The 17974-nt window shown below is 41.2% G+C and overlaps 2 protein-coding genes across 2 annotated transcripts; both read left to right on the top strand.

Moving 5' to 3' along the window:
- Nucleotides 1-3581: 3581 nt before the first annotated feature.
- On the top strand, nucleotides 3582-4775 carry LOC130202836 (trace amine-associated receptor 13c-like). The gene is made up of 2 exons (XM_056428622.1): nucleotides 3582-3751; nucleotides 3956-4775. Exons 1-2 carry the CDS (start codon nucleotides 3582-3584, stop codon nucleotides 4773-4775), a joined length of 990 nt encoding a protein of 329 aa, XP_056284597.1.
- A 3370-nt stretch (nucleotides 4776-8145) lies between these two features.
- On the top strand, nucleotides 8146-9339 carry LOC130202831 (trace amine-associated receptor 13c-like). The gene is made up of 2 exons (XM_056428608.1): nucleotides 8146-8315; nucleotides 8520-9339. The coding sequence occupies exons 1-2, from the start codon at nucleotides 8146-8148 to the stop codon at nucleotides 9337-9339; spliced, it is 990 nt and encodes a 329-aa protein (XP_056284583.1).
- Nucleotides 9340-17974: the final 8635 nt, after the last annotated feature.

Below are 17974 nucleotides of genomic sequence, written 5' to 3'. Positions count from 1 at the left end.
TTGTATTCTGCAAATTAAATGAATGGTTATGTGACCAGCTGACTATTGACATCTTTGTTCAAAGATATATATAATAGTATCCGTAGCCGCAGACTGCTTCTCCATGAACTGCGTCTGGATGACGGACGCTTCCAAACGATCAAATTATGTTCAATTCAATTCAATTCAGTTTATTTGTATAGCCCAATTTCACCAATTACAAATTTGTCTCGGAGTGCTTTACAATCTGCACACAGACATCCCTGCCCCAAAACCTCACATCGGACCAGGAAAAACTCCCAAATAACCCTTCAGGGGGAAAAAATAATAGTTTCTGATTAAAAAGGTTGTTCAAAGATTGGTAGCCGGGTTGGATATCTGTAATACTCGTCAAACTATTTTTAAGAATTAAGATGTATTATTCTGGTTACCGACAAGGTATCGTCGCTGCAATTGCAAGAGTAGTTCAGAGGTCCGATCAATTCACAGGTTGAATCAGAACTCTGTCCTCAAACACAGAAACAGTCTTTTTTACACAAGGATACAATATCCGACCGGTCAAAGTTTTAGAACTCTTCCCCCATTTTTCAAGTTTTTATTGAAATGTAAACAGTTCAAGTCCAGTGAATAACCTAAAATGGTAAGCGACAACAAAGTTTAGATTACCAAAAACAATAAAGTATATTTATTACCTAAGATGCACTTTTTGGTTTATAATTGACTGTAAAAGGGTATATTACTAACTAGTTTGTGGTGCATACTGTGATATTCTAAACTATCTCAAGTTCAAACTGCATCATCTTTCCATTAAATCGGTTAGAGAAGTTGAAAATGTTCTTCGACTTCAGTCTCGGCTTGTCTTTCAGGGGTGATGGTGGGATCCACTGCTCCAAACCAGTTGAGAACCACCGCCCCAGACCAGTTGAGAATCACTGCCCCTGTTATGGTTTGTCTTCGATCCCAAGTGCACGACAACAGACAGTGTTAATGTTTAGCCGAAAAAAACACGGCGTACTTTATTTGAATAACTAAGGGAGCGGAAAGTTCCGAGAAACGAAAGAAAAACTGCCTCCTTAATTGGCAGTGGAAAACAAGCAAACAAAAACTCACTCTCGAAAAATCCACGGGAAAAAGTTCATCCACGATAATCCACACGAAACAATAAAGCTCCGACACAAAAAACTCCAGGGTTCAACGATCTCTCTTCTTGAGCTTCTGGAACGAACTCGCAGCGAGCTACTGGCAGTCCTTCTACTTAACTCCCCATGTAACGAGCTACGAGGTGCAGCTGCAACGTGAGCAGAGTGGCTTCAGGTGTGCGCCGGAGCGCCCGGCTCGTCCTCGTCGCCAGGCGCGAAACTCTCTGGCAGCGCGCTCCGAGGTACCGGGTGTCTCATGCGATCGGGCTGAGGTGGGACCCCGGCTGGCTGAGTCCTAACAGCCCCAGACCAGTCGATAATCACAGCCCCAGACCAGTCGATAACCACTGCCCCAGACTAGTTGAGAACCATTTCCCCAGACCATTTAAGAACCACTTCCCCAAACCAGTGGCGAACCACTGCAGAACCACTGCCCCAGACCAGTTTAGAAACACTGCCTCACAATAGGTGAGAACTAGTGCCCCAGACCAGTTATGAACCACTTCCCCAGACCAGTGGCGAACCATTGCCCCACACAAACCACACTTACACCCACCACAGTTGAGAAACACTGTCCCTCACCAGTTGAGAACTAATGCCCCAGACCAGAGAACCACTGCCCCAGACCAGTTGAGAACGAGACAACATCCATCAACATAATACATTTGAAGTCCATCTGATAAATTCCTATTATCAGGTGTACAGTAACGTATAGTGGCAAGAAATACACACAAATGTATGGAAAAATCACACAACTCAAAATGTTGGGCATTTGGTACCGTTTCGAACATGGTCACAGGAGAGTTATTATTAAGATAACATGTGTTCCATATGCCGACCAAGTTTCATACATGTAGGTCAACTGTAGCGCTGGGGCTGCCTAATATAATATTTGTAGTGGGCGCTATCGATCCGAATTGCCATTTTCAGGTAACTTTGACTTTAAATGTGTGTATCAACTTACGTTACAATTCGAATATGTTTAGTCCCTCCAAAGTCCCTTTGTTGTTTACTGCAAAGAATGGGTTGCCACGGCAACAGCGTAACACAAAATGTAAAATGCTCCGTGTGCTGGCATCATGAAAGTCTTACCTTTGTGTGAAACTAATTTGATGTTAATTGGATTTCCATACTTAGAGAAGCAAGCCAAAGTATGGAACATTTTACTTCTTTATACCAGTAGGGGGCGCTACGACTATAATAACAAATTAGACTGTACATGTCTTCAGGCCTGGAGTTGAGTTACATTGGTTTATTAGTTCACAGCAACGGATAACATTTCACAGATGCTCCTATACTCACCACACTTCAACGTATCGTTACGATCTTCACAGGGAAGCATTAAGAAGGTCTTAAGTCTATTCTGACACATTTTGAGAGGGATGTGATTAAACTGTGAGGGGAAGGGTAGAAAAGTAGAAAACATGTAACTTCCTTTTGCCACTAGGTGGTGCTATGACTAATTCAAAATTATCAAATGGACATTTTCAGGGTCACAAAGTAGAAAGAACTGGTTGCTTCATTATGGCTTGTTTCTGTGATTTAGCTGTAACTAAATGACTGCCAATGACGACCCTTCAAGACGAGTCTGGAGGTTCTGTTTGTTCTTTACGTCTGCAGGCATACTGCCTGTGTATTGCCGTCTGTGCTCCTGGCCTCTTGTTTCATGTCCTGTGGGTCTCCACCTATCTGAGTCAACACAACCACATCATCTGCAAAGAGCAGAAAAGCAAGGACAACAGAAGGGGCACTCTATCAACCCTGGCTTCACCTTGAGGTCCGATTTCATGAATATCACCTACATTATTGATAACAAGAGACAATCTGTATGGTGCCCAACACCCATGAAAACTTTTTTGACTTTGTGGCAAGAATAGGTTTTGAAAGATGTTTTCAAATATGTCACTGATTCTGAAAGTCTCAGCCCTTACATATAGATTATCAGTCCTTACGTATAGATTTGAGGGGAAATGACTGCGAAAGCCAACAAAGGGACTTAGCTACAGCCAGAAGAGCCTTGCCTGTGGATCTCAAGCTATGCTCTGCTCAGAGGGGGCAGCAGTTTAGCAATGGAACAGGGATCCTAACCTCGAATGTAATACTACTTGACAGGTACTTTCTACTAATACCCATGAATATGGTTTAAACATACCCCCAAAGGACCCTAGTAAAGTCAATGTTCTGGACCTCTCTATTTCTACATTGTAAATCTGCATCCAGCCATGACTGTGCAGAGCTGAGCCCACCGAACTGAACCGAAAATGTACAACACATATTTCCAGTAAGGTTTAAGTGGTAACCATAATCACGATAGCTAGAAGTTGTTGTCGAGGGGAGGGATGTTAGTATCAGCTAGAAACAAGAAAACGCTGTCGTGGGAGGGAAGATAAATCCGCTGTCTATCAGAGAGCGACAGTCAAAACACTCCCAGAACTCAGCGGCTTCCACCACCACTCTCTGACGATGGAGACACCAGAAGGAGCTGAACTCTGCTTTCCACTTCTCAACAATTCCTGCAGGAAACCAGAGCCGCCTCAGCTCGAAGGGATTCTCATTAACGTTCTGCTGTCCTCCATCTCTGTGCTCACTGCAGCTCTCAACCTGCTGATCATCATCTCCATCTCCCACTTCAGGCAGAGATTAAGCTTTACCATAAATGAAGACATGTTTTGACAATTAAATGTGAATGGTCTAGTTAACAATATAAATCTGTTTTTTAAACGATAACTTTGAATACTACGCATTTAAATGTAATTTTGGATGCCAAACTACATTAATTGATGTTACTAACTTGTTACCATTATAATCTCATGAATAAGTATATTCTTCCTCTCCAGGCAGCTCCACAGCCCCACCAACCTCCTCATCCTCTCCCTGGCTGTCTCAGACTTCCTGGTGGGCCTCCTGCTGATGCCGGTTGATATCCTCTTTTCAGAAGCTTGCTGGTTCCTGGGTGACCTCATGTGTGCTCTGTATTATGTTATGGATTTTATAATTACTTCTTCTTCGGTTGGAAATATGGTGCTCATATCTATTGATCGTTATATGGCTATTTGTGACCCTCTACATTATAACACCAGAGTTACTCTGGACAGAATGAAGATCTGTATCTGTCTATGTTGGATTTACTCTGTTCTCTACAATAGTTGTATTTTGATGGACTTTCTAAAACAACCTGAGGTGCATTATTCCTGCTACGGAGAGTGTGTAGTTGTTCTTAACAATGTAACAGGATCTGTTGATGTAGTCTTTACCTTTATCGGCCCAGTTACTGTCATCATACTTCTGTACATGAGAATATTTGTGGTGGCCGTGTCTCAGGCTCAAGCCATGCGGACCCACATTGCATCTGTCACAAAACAGCGTCCAGTCGGTGTAACTGCTAAGAAATCTGAGATGAAAGCAGCCAGGACTCTTGGTGTTGTTGTGGTTGTGTTTCTGATCTGTTTCTGTCCATATTACTCTCCATCCCTTACAGGTGAGGTTACGGAAGACAATAGTTCATCCTTTTCTTTCGTAGTCTGGCTGCTATATTTCAACTCATGTCTTAACCCGCTGATATATGCCTTCTTTTACCCTTGGTTTAGAAAATCTATGAAACTCATAGTCACCCTCAAGATACTGCAGCCCAGCTCTTGTGATACTAATATCCAGTAAGGTCAGACTGATGAGTAAAATCAAACATTTTAAATATGTAGTTGAAATGTTACACATTTAAATTAAGTCAATAAATTTGGTTTTGTTACAATGCTCTTTTGTTATTTCTAAATACACTGAAGCACTTTCTTCAAGTTAAAATGCAGTGCAAATATCGTTATATTAAGCATGTCTTTTAGTTATTCCTTATGATAGATCTATTTTAATTTGTTTGCAGATGAAACAAGCTCAGTTTAATCATATGCAGAAGTTTATACTGTGAATATAAATATCAAGTTAATTGTAAGAGTTACAAAACTGTTATGAATCATTAAGCTTTGAAAATGTTCCAAGATAGTGTTTTATTATATTTACATATAAACTAAGTGTTAACATATGGGTCCATTTCAATAGACAGAATATGTTCTTGAGCTATGTGGTTTGTGGTAATGTTTCATAATTCAAATAATAACTTTTCACATTCAAACTGAGCAGCTAAGATGGCACACGCAGTCAAATGATGGCCTGCTTTGTTTTCTTGTAAGCAAAAAAACAGCGACCGTTACTTTTAATGTAAGTTTGTAATCCTGACATCACCAGGGAAGGAAATGAAGGCTGATTGCTTTAATATTTTATTCATTCAACGAATAAAGACGAGCATCCTGATAATGTGATTTATGGAGATAAAGTTATACAACACACTCACACACAGCCTCTCTCTCCCCCTCGGTCACAGACACACATATGTACAATAGATATGTCTCTCTTTCCCTGTCACACTCTTATCTGCACATATCTTTATTATAAGGGCAGTTTTGGTCACATGTCTTCTCTCCTTTGTCCTGCAGACTGGAAGGCTACCAACTTCACCTTAGCTAACGCAACTAATTTCACCGGTCCTCGCTCTCCAGAAATATCAGTCACATTTGCAATTAAGTTTCCTGTGTTCTCATCGAGAAGCCGTTTATGTATTTTATTTCATTAGTTGCACAATGAACCCGAGCTCAAAGATCTTTAAAGCTGTGACTACCATGTTAGCACAGCAGCTTCAGTGTGTTCAAAATTGCATACTCAAGTTTTGTGTACTATACTTAGTCACTGTGTGTTGTATTCTGCAAATTAAATGAATGAGTATGTGACCAGCTGACTATTGAAATCTTTGTTCAAAGATATATATCACTGATTCTTGAGATAAGGGACAATACATGTCCTCCACTGAAATGCAAAGCTTGGCTTAAAAATCCAGATACAAATGAATTGAAATAGACTTTAAAAGCTCAACATGAAAGACTTAACTACCGCAATGTACTTAGTTTTGTCTATATTTATATATTTTCATAGCAATTTGACCAAGTGCAAGCATTGCCCTAGAAAGTACATGCAAATTAACACGTCCTCTGCATGAGGTCACAGGTTCTAATTGCAAAGAAAAGTCATAAAAAATGTAATAGATACATAAATATCAATATTAAATGAATTGCATGGCTTTATAAAATGTAACCGAATATATAAAGCAAAATACCCATCAAATTATACATAAAAAATTGCCGCTCAAAGTAGTGTCCTCAGTTCATGTCAACTCCGTCAGAATTTTTACAAATTAAAAAAATCTGGCATATTATGGTCTGAACTTTAACCCCGAGGACCCCTTGTACATGCTCCTTCTCTTGATGGATGCAGCAGTACAGCACATGGTCTCGTAAGTTTAACATTTTATATTTTTAACAAACAAAGTTGATATAACTGTCGTCACAAGTTTTGTATGTGAACTTTGTCATCCAAGAATGTTTATTTTTAAATAAGAATTGTGAAATAAATGGAGGTGTTTTTAGTGAGTTCATGTAGGCAGCAACTGGGAACAATCTAAATGGCTCCAGTGTACGCGAAACGATTCAGACAATAACAACTTTAATTTCGTCAACTCCGTCAGAATGGCTGTCTGACTGTTGACGTTCAAGCTGACGGAGTTGACAAATGCTCCAAAACATAATTATTTGATGCATAATAAACACAGATTGTGTTTATGATTTAATGATGGCATAATACTTATAATAAACTGACTGACTGGCAAAAAATAAATGATCAACACAAATGTTAATTTATATTTATGGCTTTTATCTGCCCGCGACCCTAATGAGGATGAAGCGGTATTGATAATGGATGGATGGATGGATGGATGGCTTTTATCTGTACTGTAGGCAGACATGGCTCGATGCAAACTGTCAGTGGAGGAGCAAAGAAGAAGAAATAGGGAGTATCAAATAAAAAGAAGCTAGAGAATAGACAGTGATCCCGACAGCAGAAGGGACAATCTAGAGAAGGAGAGACAAAGGTGGAAGAACAGGGTCCAAAACAAAAAAAACAGAGAAATAGGAGAATTAGGACCAAGGGAACAGAGGCACTGCAGGAAGTATTGGAGGAAAGGTCAGAAAAGGTCAAGAAGGTCCAGAGCAGTGCAGAATGCAAGGCAGGAAGTAGATACCCCTCCAGATAGTCCACTAGAGCAGAGTACTGCCAATCACTACCCTTCAAGACGAGTCTGGAGGTTCTGTTTGTTCTTTACGTCTGCAGGCATACTGCCTGTGTATTGCCGTCTGTGCTCCTGGCCTCTTGTTTCATGTCCTGTGGGTCTCCACCTATCTGAGTCAACACAACCACATCATCTGCAAAGAGCAGAAAAGCAAGGTCAACAGAAGGGGCACTCTATCAACCCTGGCTTCACCTTGAGGTCCGATTTCATGAATATCACCTACATTATTGATAACAAGAGACAATCTGTGTGGTGCCCAACACCCATGAAAACTTTTTTGACTTTGTGGCAAGAATAGGTTTTGAAAGGTGTTTTCAAATATGTCACTGATTCTGAAAGTCTCAGCCCTTAATATAGATTCTCAGTCCTTACCTATAGATTTGAGGGGAAATGACTACAAAAGCCAACAAAGGGACTTCGCTACAGCCAGAAGAGCCTTGCCTGTGGATCTCAAGCTATGCTCTGCTCAGAGGGGGCAGCAGTTTAGCAATGTAACAGGGATCCTAACCTCGAATGTAATACTACTTGACAGGTACTTTCTACTAATACCCATGAATATGGTTTAAACATACCCCCAAAGGACCCTCGTAAAGTCAGTGTTCTGGACCTCTCTATTTCTACATTGTAAATCTGCATCCAGCCATGACTGTGCAGAGCTGAGCCCACCGAACTGAACTGAAAATGTACAACACATATTTCCAGTAAGGTTTAAGTGGTAACCATAATCACGATAGCTAGAAGTTGTTGTAGAGGGGAGGGATGTTAGTATCAGCTAGAAACAAGAAAACGCTGTCGTGGGAGGGAAGAGCTAAAGTCAAAACACTCCCAGAACTCAGCGGCTTCCACCACCACTCTCTGACGATGGAGACACCAGAAGGAGCTGAACTCTGCTTTCCACTTCTCAACAATTCCTGCAGGAAACCAGAGCCGCCTCAGCTCGAAGGGATTCTCATTAACGCTCTGCTGTCTTTCATCTCTGTGCTCACTGCAGCTCTCAACCTGCTGATCATCATCTCCATCTCCCACTTCAGGCAGAGATTAAGCTTTACCATAAATGAAGACATGTTTTGACAATTAAATGTGAATGGTCTAGTTAACAATATAAATCTGTTTTTTAAACGATAACTTTGAATACTACGCATTTAAATGTAATTTTGGATGCCAAACTACATTAATTGATGTGACTAACTTGTTACCATTATAATCTCATGAATAAGTATATTCTTCCTCTCCAGGCAGCTCCACAGCCCCACCAACCTCCTCATCCTCTCCCTGGCTGTCTCAGACTTCCTGGTGGGCCTCCTGCTGATGCCGGTTGATATCCTCTTTTCAGAAGCTTGCTGGTTCCTGGGTGACCTCATGTGCGCTCTGTATTATGTTATGGATTTTATAATTACTTCTTCTTCGGTTGGAAATATGGTGCTCATATCTATTGATCGTTATATGGCTATCTGTGACCCTCTACATTATAACAACAGAGTTACTCTGGACAGAATGAAGCTCTGTATCTGTCTATGTTGGATTTACTCTGTTCTCTACAATAGTTGTATTTTGATGGACTTTCTAAAACAACCTGAGGTGTATTATTCCTGCCACGGAGAGTGTGTTTTTTTTCTTAACAATGTAACAGGATCTGTTGATGTAGTCTTTACCTTTATCGGCCCAGTTACTGTCATCATACTTCTGTACATGAGAATATTTGTGGTGGCCGTGTCTCAGGCTCAAGCCATGCGGACCCACATTGCATCGGTCACAAAACAGCGTCCAGTTGGTGTAACTGCTAAGAAATCTGAGATGAAAGCAGCCAGGACTCTTGGTGTTGTTGTGGTTGTGTTTCTGATCTGTTTCTGTCCATATTACTCTCCATCCCTTACAGGTGAGGTTACGGAAGAAAGTAGTTCATCCTTTTCTTTCGTAGTCTGGCTGCTATATTTCAACTCATGTCTTAACCCGCTGATATATGCCTTCTTTTACCCTTGGTTTAGAAAATCTATGAAACTCATAGTCACCCTCAAGATACTGCAGCCCGGCTCTTGTGATACTAATATCCAGTAAGGTCAGACTGATGAGTAAAATCAACACAACTTATTGTGAAAATGGAAATGTATTTGGTGTTGTTACCAACTCACTGAAGTAAACTAGAAAGGTGTAACGGCTAGTTAAAATATAGTTAAAATGGGAAAGTACTGTTTTTCCAACATTTAAAATATGTAGTTGAAATGTTACACATTTAAATTAAGTCAATAAATGTTGTTTTGTTAATATGCTCTTTTGTTATTTCTAAACACTGAAGCACTTTCTTCAAGTTTAAGCAAGTGCAGTAAAAATATCGTTATATTAAGCATGTCTTTAGTTATTCCTTATGACAGATCTATTTTAAGTTGTTTGCAGATGAAACAAGCTCAGTTTAATCATATGCAGAAGTTTATACTGTGAATAAAAATATCAAGATAATTGTGAGAGTTGCAAAACTGTTATAAATCATTAAGCTTTGGAAATGTTAGAAGATAGTGTTTTATTATATTTACATATAAACTAAGTATTAACATATGGGTCCATTTCAATAGACAGAATATGTTCTTGAGTTATGTGGTTCGTGGTAATGTTTCATAATTTAAATAATAACTTTTCACATTCAAACTGAGCAGCTAAGATGGCACACGCAGTCAAATGATGGCCTGCTTTGTTTTCTTGTAAGCAAAAAAACAGCGACAGTTACTTTAATGTAAGTTTGTAATCCTGACATCACCAGGGAAGGAAATGAAGGCTGATTACCTTTAATATTTTATTCATTCAAAGAATAAAGACGAGCATCCTGATAATGTGATTTATGGAGATAAAGTTACACAACACTCTCACACACAGCCTCTCTCTCCCCCTCGGTCACAGACACACACATGTACAATAGATATGTCTCTCTTTCCCTGTCACACTCTTATCTGCACATATCTTTATTCGAAGGGCAGTTTTGGTCACATGTCTTCTTTCCTTTGTCCTGCAGACCGGAAGGCTACCAACTTCACCTTAGCTAACGCAACTAATTTCACCGGTCCTCGCTCTCCAGAAATATCAGTCACATTTGCAATTAAGTTTCCTGTGTTCTCATCGAGAAGCCGTTTATGTATTTTATTTCATTAGTTGCACAATGAACCCGAGCTCAAAGATCTTTAAAGCTGTGACTACCATGTTAGCACAGCAGCTTCAGTTCAATGAGTGTGTTCAAAATTGCATACTCAAGTTCTGTGTACTATACTTAGTCACTGTGTGTTGTATTCTGCAAATTAAATGAATGGTTATGTGACCAGCTGACTATTGAAATCTTTGTTCAAAGATATATATAATGGTATCCGTAGCCGCAGACTGCTTCTCCATGAACTGCGTCTGGATGACGGACGCTTCCAAACGATCAAATTATGTTCCATAGTTTCTGATAAAAAAGGTTGTTCAAAGACTGATTGGATATCTGTAATAGTCGTCAAACTATTTTTAGGTAGGTCAGAGGTCCGATCAATTCACAGGTTGAATCAGAACTCTGTCCTCAAACACAGAAAGTCTTTTTTACACAAGGATACAATATCCTACCGTAGGGCTGCAACAACGAATCGATAAAAATTGATTATTAAAATAGTTGGCAACGAATTTCATTATCGATTCGTTGTGTCGCGCGATTATTACGGCGCTCAATAAGTCACGGAGTATAAACAAAGTTGAGTTGAGCGCAGAGCGGCTCAGGGGAAACAAGAGCGGAGGGAGAGGAGAGACGGAACACTGCGTTGTGAGAGCCAATCAGCGCTGAGCTGCTCCTCTGTTGATGAATCTAATTGGCTGCTGCTGCTCACGTGGCGCTGGATGCGGAAGTCATTCACGTAGTCGGAGACATTCACGGAGCTGAGTGCGCCTACGGGTGACGTCATGACCCCAGACACCAGGGCGCTACATGTTACGACGCGTGTGGCATTTCCACAAGAGCATAACGTAGAAAACGTGGTTATTCATTCCGTGGCGGATAGCGGAAAATATTTTTCCACGGAGAAAGGCAACGGAGATAAGCCACGACGCCACTCGCTGTGGCTGCGTGTGCAGACAACATTTAACGGAGCGGAGTATGAAGTATCGAAACAAAAAATATGCTAAATCACATCGTTTTTATCGTACGGGTACTTTGTTAGTATCGATACAATTCAATTCAGTTCATTTGTATAGCCCAATTTCACAAATTACAAATTTGTCTCAGGGTGCTTTACAATCTGTACACATAGACATCCCTGTCCCAAAACCTCACATCGGACCAGGAAAAACTCCCAAATAACCCTTCAGGGGGAAAAAAAAGGGAAGAAACCTTCAGGAGAGCAACAGAGGAGGATCCCTCTCCAGGATGGACAGAACAATAGATGTAATGTGGACAGAAGGACAGATTTAGAGCTTAAATACATTCAATGAATGTGACAGAGTGTATGAATAGTTCATAGTAGACATATTCCACGATCCATCAGGCAGATGGCGGTGGGGAGGAGGAGTGGGCGGAGTCTCAACAGTGGGCGGAGTCTCAACAGGACAGTGGCGTAGTCAGGAGCAGGAATTCCACGGCCCAGACCTCGATGATCCATCAGGCAGATAGGATCTATGCCGTCTCATAGGGTCCGATGACCCCATGAGACGTGAAGTCACAAGGACTCCGGGGAGAAAGCAGAGTTAGTAACGTGTGATTGAGAGATGAAAATTCATCCTTAAGGAGAGAAAAGAGGAGATAGGAGCTCAGTGCATCCTAAAACGTCCCCCGGCAGCTATAAGCCTATAGCACAGGGGTGGGCAAACTTTTTGACCTGCGGGCCACAATCGGTTCTAAAATGTGACAGAGGGGCCGGGCCAGGAGCATTTGGACACGCAATGTAATTTATTAAACCTGGAGATTGCGTCTGTTTTTTATACATTTCAATTTAAGGTGCAAAGTTAAAGTAAAAACATTTACTGGAAAGAGATCAATGGAATCACTTTCAACATTCAAAACAAATTATTACCCAACGACATACTCAAGCTCAATAATTTCTAATTGTTTTAAACCCATAAAATAATGGACGGATTGTCCTGAGAGATAGACTGTATTAAATATCCTGCCTGCAGCAGAAACTAGAAAAGGGTCTTTAAATTGAGGGCGATAAAGGGCGTCATCTGGTCAGCATGTGTATGAACCCATCACAAACAGACTGACAGCGCTTTACTCGAGAAAATATAACCCTAAAGCTGACAATTGAAGTTCGATTTTTAAAAAATATTCATATCTCTTCTGAAAACACACCTTTACTCATGTGGACGAACTGTTTTGGTGTTTGAAATTGGTTTACCAAAGGTCATAGGTTCACAAAAGCAGTGAAATATCTGAATACAATGCTAGATACATGTAATTGCACCTGTCCATCCTGGAGAGGGATCCTCCTCTGTTCTCTCCTGAAGGTTTCTTCCCTTTTCCCCCTGAAGGGTTATTTGGGAGTTGTTCCTGATCCGATGTGAGGTCAAAGGTCAGGAATGTCTATATGTACAGATTGTAAAGCACTCCGAGACAAATTTGTAATTACAAATAAACTGAATTGAATTAAATAAATGAGGAAAACTAAATTTTGTATTAACATTTTTTTTTTTTTTAAATGATGTGGTCTTGTCACACATTCACCAAAATGATAAAGATGGGACTGAGAAATGACTTCATATTGCAGATAAAGTTTCATGGGGTGTGTGCAAATAAAAAATGACCATTACATTTTTTTTTTAAATAAATATGTATTGTACATTTAAAAAAAAAATTCCACATTATATACATGTTGTGAAATAGAAAACAGAACACAACTATTGACAGACTATTTACAATATGGCTTCACTATAATAACATCATGTCATCATGTCACGTGTCTTCTCTGCTGGCGGGGCAGGCGGAGCTGCAGGCGGAGCTGCAGGCGCTGGTGAATCCTCTCTGTAAAATACAAGACTAGTCAACACCGCGCACAAGTTATGGACACCGGGACGGACACCGTGACACGTAACATGTAGTAAAGACTCTTACCCGATCCAAGTGGCTCTCTTCTGGCTGCGTGTTCCTCCTCGTGGCTCTGCAGCTCCTCCGAGGCTCCGCGCTGCTGCCAAAATCACTGCGGCTGTTTCTAAATGAGTCTCACCTGTGTGGTGGGCGGGTCCCTTGTGATTTACTGATTGGTTGTTTTTTTCGAAAAATGTTGACAGACAAACTGATTGACAAATCATGGTGAAGGGTTTTGTGTGACGAGTACTTTCCGCGCCAACGCACACCGGAAGTAAACAAAGTTGCGATTTGGACAAGTTCGGCGGGCCGGATTAAAAAGCCTAACGGGCCGGATGTGGCCCGCGGGCCGTAGTTTGCCCATGTCTGCTATAGCAGCATATCAAGGGGCTGGACCAGGGCAAACCTGATTCAGCCCTAACTATAAGCTCTGTCAAAGAGGAAAGTCTTAAGTCTACTCTTAAATGAGGTGACTGTGTCTGCCTCCCGGACTGAAATTGGAAGCTGGTTCCATAAAAGAGGAGCTTGATAACTAAAGGCTCTGGCTCCCATTCTACTTTTTAAGACTCTAGGAACTACAAGTAGTCCCGCATTTAGTGAGCGAGCTCTCTAGTGGGGCAATATGGTACTACAAGCTCCTTAAGATATGATGGTGCATCACCAATCAAGGCTTTGTAGGTTAAGAGAAGAATTGTAAAAGTGATTCTTGATTTTACTGGGAGCCAGAGCAGAGCAGCTAGTGCAGGAGTGATGTGATCTCTTTTCTTAGTTTTAGTGAGAACACGAGCTGCAGCATTCTGGATCAACTGGAGGGACCTAAGAGACTTATTAGAGCAGCCTGATAATAAGGAGTTGCAGTAATCCAGTCTCGAAGTAACGAACGCGTGAACCAATTTTTCTGCATCTTTTTGAGACAAGATGTGCCTGATTTTTGAAATATTACGGAGATGAAAGAATGCAGTCCTTGAGATTTGCTTTACGTGGGAGTTAAAGGACAAGTCCCGATCAAAGATACACCGTGCAGCGTGACAGCAGCAGATGTAGCGGACCAACATTCAAGCTAACCTAACTTCCCAAACATTGTGGACATCTGAACGCTGATTGGCCGAGATGCGACACGTCCCATCAAAGATGTTTTATAGCGAAGAGCACCACTTCACATTTTTTCTGCGTCTCACTGCAATCTCAACGGCAGCGGGCCAGGTGAAAAAAATTATGAATCGGAACGCGTCTCTGATATTGTTCAGGGGGCCGGACCACATGGGGACCACGGCTCAGGAGAGTAAAGCGCTGTCAGTCTGTTTGTGACGGGTTCATCACCATGGACCTTTCCATGATTTTAAACCAAATTTCCATGATGAAACATTTTGTGAAAACTCTGTCTATACATGACAAAGTGAGAAGATGTAGTATTTAAACTAACAATAAGAATTCCAAAGCATACTGTATATATACCGTGTAAATAAAAATTTGAATAAAATAAATTTGCATTACTTTTCCAAATATTTTGGGATTTTATTTTTTTCAATTACTTTTCTAGGCCTGCTAATAGCCATTTAAAAATTCCATGACTTTTCCAGGTTTTCCATGACCGTACGGACCCTGTTTTGAATAAAGGCTTGAAAATTAAGTTTTTTTATTTTTTTAATCCGATTAATCGTTAAAATAATCAACCGATTAATCGATTATCAAAATAATCGTTAGTTGCAGCCCTATCCTACCGGTCAAAGTTTTAGAACTCTAACCCCCATTTTTCCAGTTTTTATTGAAATGTAAACAGTTCAAGTCCAGTGAATAACCTAAAATGGCAAGTGACAACAAAGTTTAGATTACCAAAAACAATAAAGTATATTTATTACCTAAGATGCACTTTTTGGTTTATAATTGACTGTAAAAGGGTATATTACTCACTAGTTTGTTGTGCATACTGTGATATTCTGAACTATCTCAAGTTCAAACTGCATCATCTTTCCATTAAATCAATTTGAGAAGTTGAAAATGTTCTTCGACTTCAGTCTCGGCTTGTCTTTCAGGGGTGATGGTGGGATCCACTGCCAAACCAGTGGAGAACCACTGCCCCCAGGCCAGTTGATAACCACTTCCCCAGACCAGTTAAGAACCACTGCCCCAGACCAGTCGATAACCACTGCCCCAGACCAGTTGAGAACCACTTCCCCGAACCAGTGGAGAACCACTGCCCCAGACCAGTTAAAAACCACTGCCCCAAACCAGTGGAGAACCACTGCCCCAGACCAGTTGAGAACCACTGCCCCAGACCAGTCGATAACCACTTCCCCGAACCAGTGGAGAACCACTGCCCCAGACCAGTTAAAAACCACTGCCCCAGACCAGTCGATAACCACTTCCCCGAACCAGTGGAGAACCACTGCCCAAGACCAGTTAAAAACCACTGCCCCAGACCAGTCGATAACCACTTCCCCGAACCAGTGGAGAACCACTGCCCCAGACCAGTTAAAAACCACTGCCCCAAACCAGTGGAGAATCACTGCCCCAGACCAGTTAAAAACCACTGCCCCAAACCAGTGGAGAACCACTGCCCCAGACCAGTTGAGAACCACTTCCCCAGACCAGTTAAGAACCACTGCCCCAGACCAGTCGATAACCACTGCCCCAGACCAGTTGAGAACCACTTCCCCGAACCAGTGGAGAACCACTGCCCCAGACCAGTTAAAAACCACTGCCCCAAACCAGTGGAGAACCACTGCCCCAGACCAGTTAAAAACCACTGCCCCAGACCAGTTGAGAACTACTGCCCCAGACCAGTTTATAACCACTTCCCCAGACCAGTTGAGAACCACTTCCCCAGACCAGTGGCGAACCATTGCCCCACACTAGTTTGGAACCACTTACCCCAGACCAGTTGAGAAACACTGCCCCTCACCAGTTGAGAACTAATGCCCCAGACCAGAGAACCACTGCCCCAGACCAGTTGAGAACGAGACAACATCCATCAACATAATACATTTGAAGTCCATCTGATAAATTCCTATTATCAGGAGTACAGTAACGTATAGTGGCAAGAAATACACACAAATGTATGGAAAAATCACACAACTCAAAATTGTGGGCATTTAGTACCATTTAGAACAGGGGTGGGCAAACTTTTTGACTTGCGGGCCACAATCGGTTCGAAAATTTGAGAGAGGGGCCGGGCCAGGAGCATTTGGACACGCAATGTAATTTATTAAACCTGGAGATTGCGTCTGTTTTTTATACATTTCAATTGAAGGTGCAAAGTTAAAGAAATCAACATTTACTGGAAAAAGATAAATGGAATCACTTTCAACATTCAAAACATATTATTACACAACGAAATAATTAAGCTCAATAATTTCTAATTGTTTTAAACCCCACAAAATAATGGACGGATTGTCTCAGCTCTCTATATGAGGCACAATTGTCCTCAGGTACAAGTGGAAAGAGAAAATATTGCCATGAATCTGAAAATTGAAGTTCGATATTTAAAAATTCTTCATATCTCTTCTGAAAACACACCTTTACTCATATGGACGAACTGTTTTGGTGTTTGAAATTGGTTTACCAAAGGTTATAAGTTCACAAATGCAGTGAAATATCTGAATACAATGCTAGATATATGTAAATAAATGTGGAAAACAAAATGTTGTATCATCGTTTTTTGAGTAAAAATGATTTGGTCCGTCACACATTCACCAAAATGATAAAGATGGGACTGATAAATTACTTCATATTGCAGATAAAGCTTCATGGGGTGTGTGCAAATAAAAAATGACCATTACATTTTTTTTTTATTCAAATAAATATGTATTGTACATAAATAAATCAAAAATTCTACATTATATACCTGTTGAGAAATAGAAAACAGAACACAACTATTGACACAGACTATTTACAATATGGCTTCACTATAATAACATCATGTCATCGTGTCACGAGACCTCTTTGCTGGCCGGGCAGGTGGAGCTGCAGGTGGAGCTGCAGGTGGAGCCTCTCTGTAAAATACAATACTAGTCAGCACCGCGCACACGTAACGGACACCGTGACGGGACACGTACCGGACACCGTGACGGGACACGTAATGGACACGTAACGTGTAGTAAAGACTCTTACCCGGGTCCACGTGGATCTCTTCTGGCTGCGTGTTCCTCCTCTGGCTCTGCAGCCCCTCCAGGCTCCGCGCTGCTGCCAAAATCACTGCAGCTGTTTCTAAATGAGCCTCACCTGTGTGGTGGGCGGGTGCTTTGTGATTTACTGAGTGTTCATTGGTTGTTTTTTTCGCAAAATGTTGACAGACAAATGGATTGACAAATCACGGTGAAGGGTTTCGTGTGACGAGTACTTTCCGCGCCAATGCACACCGGAAGTAAACAAAGTTGCGATTTGGACAAGTTCGGCGGGCCGGATTAAAAAGCCTAACGGGCCGGATATGGCCCGCGGGCCGTAGTTTGCCCATGTCTGGTTTAGAACATGGTCATAGGAGAGTTATTTTTAAGTTAACATGTGTTCCATATGCCTACCAAGTTTCATACATGTAGGTCAACTGTAGCGCTGGGGCTGCCTAATATAATATTTGTAGTGGGCGCTATCGATCCGAATTGCCATTTTCAGGTATCTAATTCTTTGACTTTAAATGTGTGTATCAACTTACGTTACAATTTGAAT

Source organism: Pseudoliparis swirei, chromosome 2 (assembly GCF_029220125.1).
Source record: "Pseudoliparis swirei isolate HS2019 ecotype Mariana Trench chromosome 2, NWPU_hadal_v1, whole genome shotgun sequence".
Taxonomy (NCBI): Eukaryota; Metazoa; Chordata; class Actinopteri; order Perciformes; family Liparidae; genus Pseudoliparis; species Pseudoliparis swirei.
This window is presented reverse-complemented; position numbering and strand designations above follow the sequence as displayed.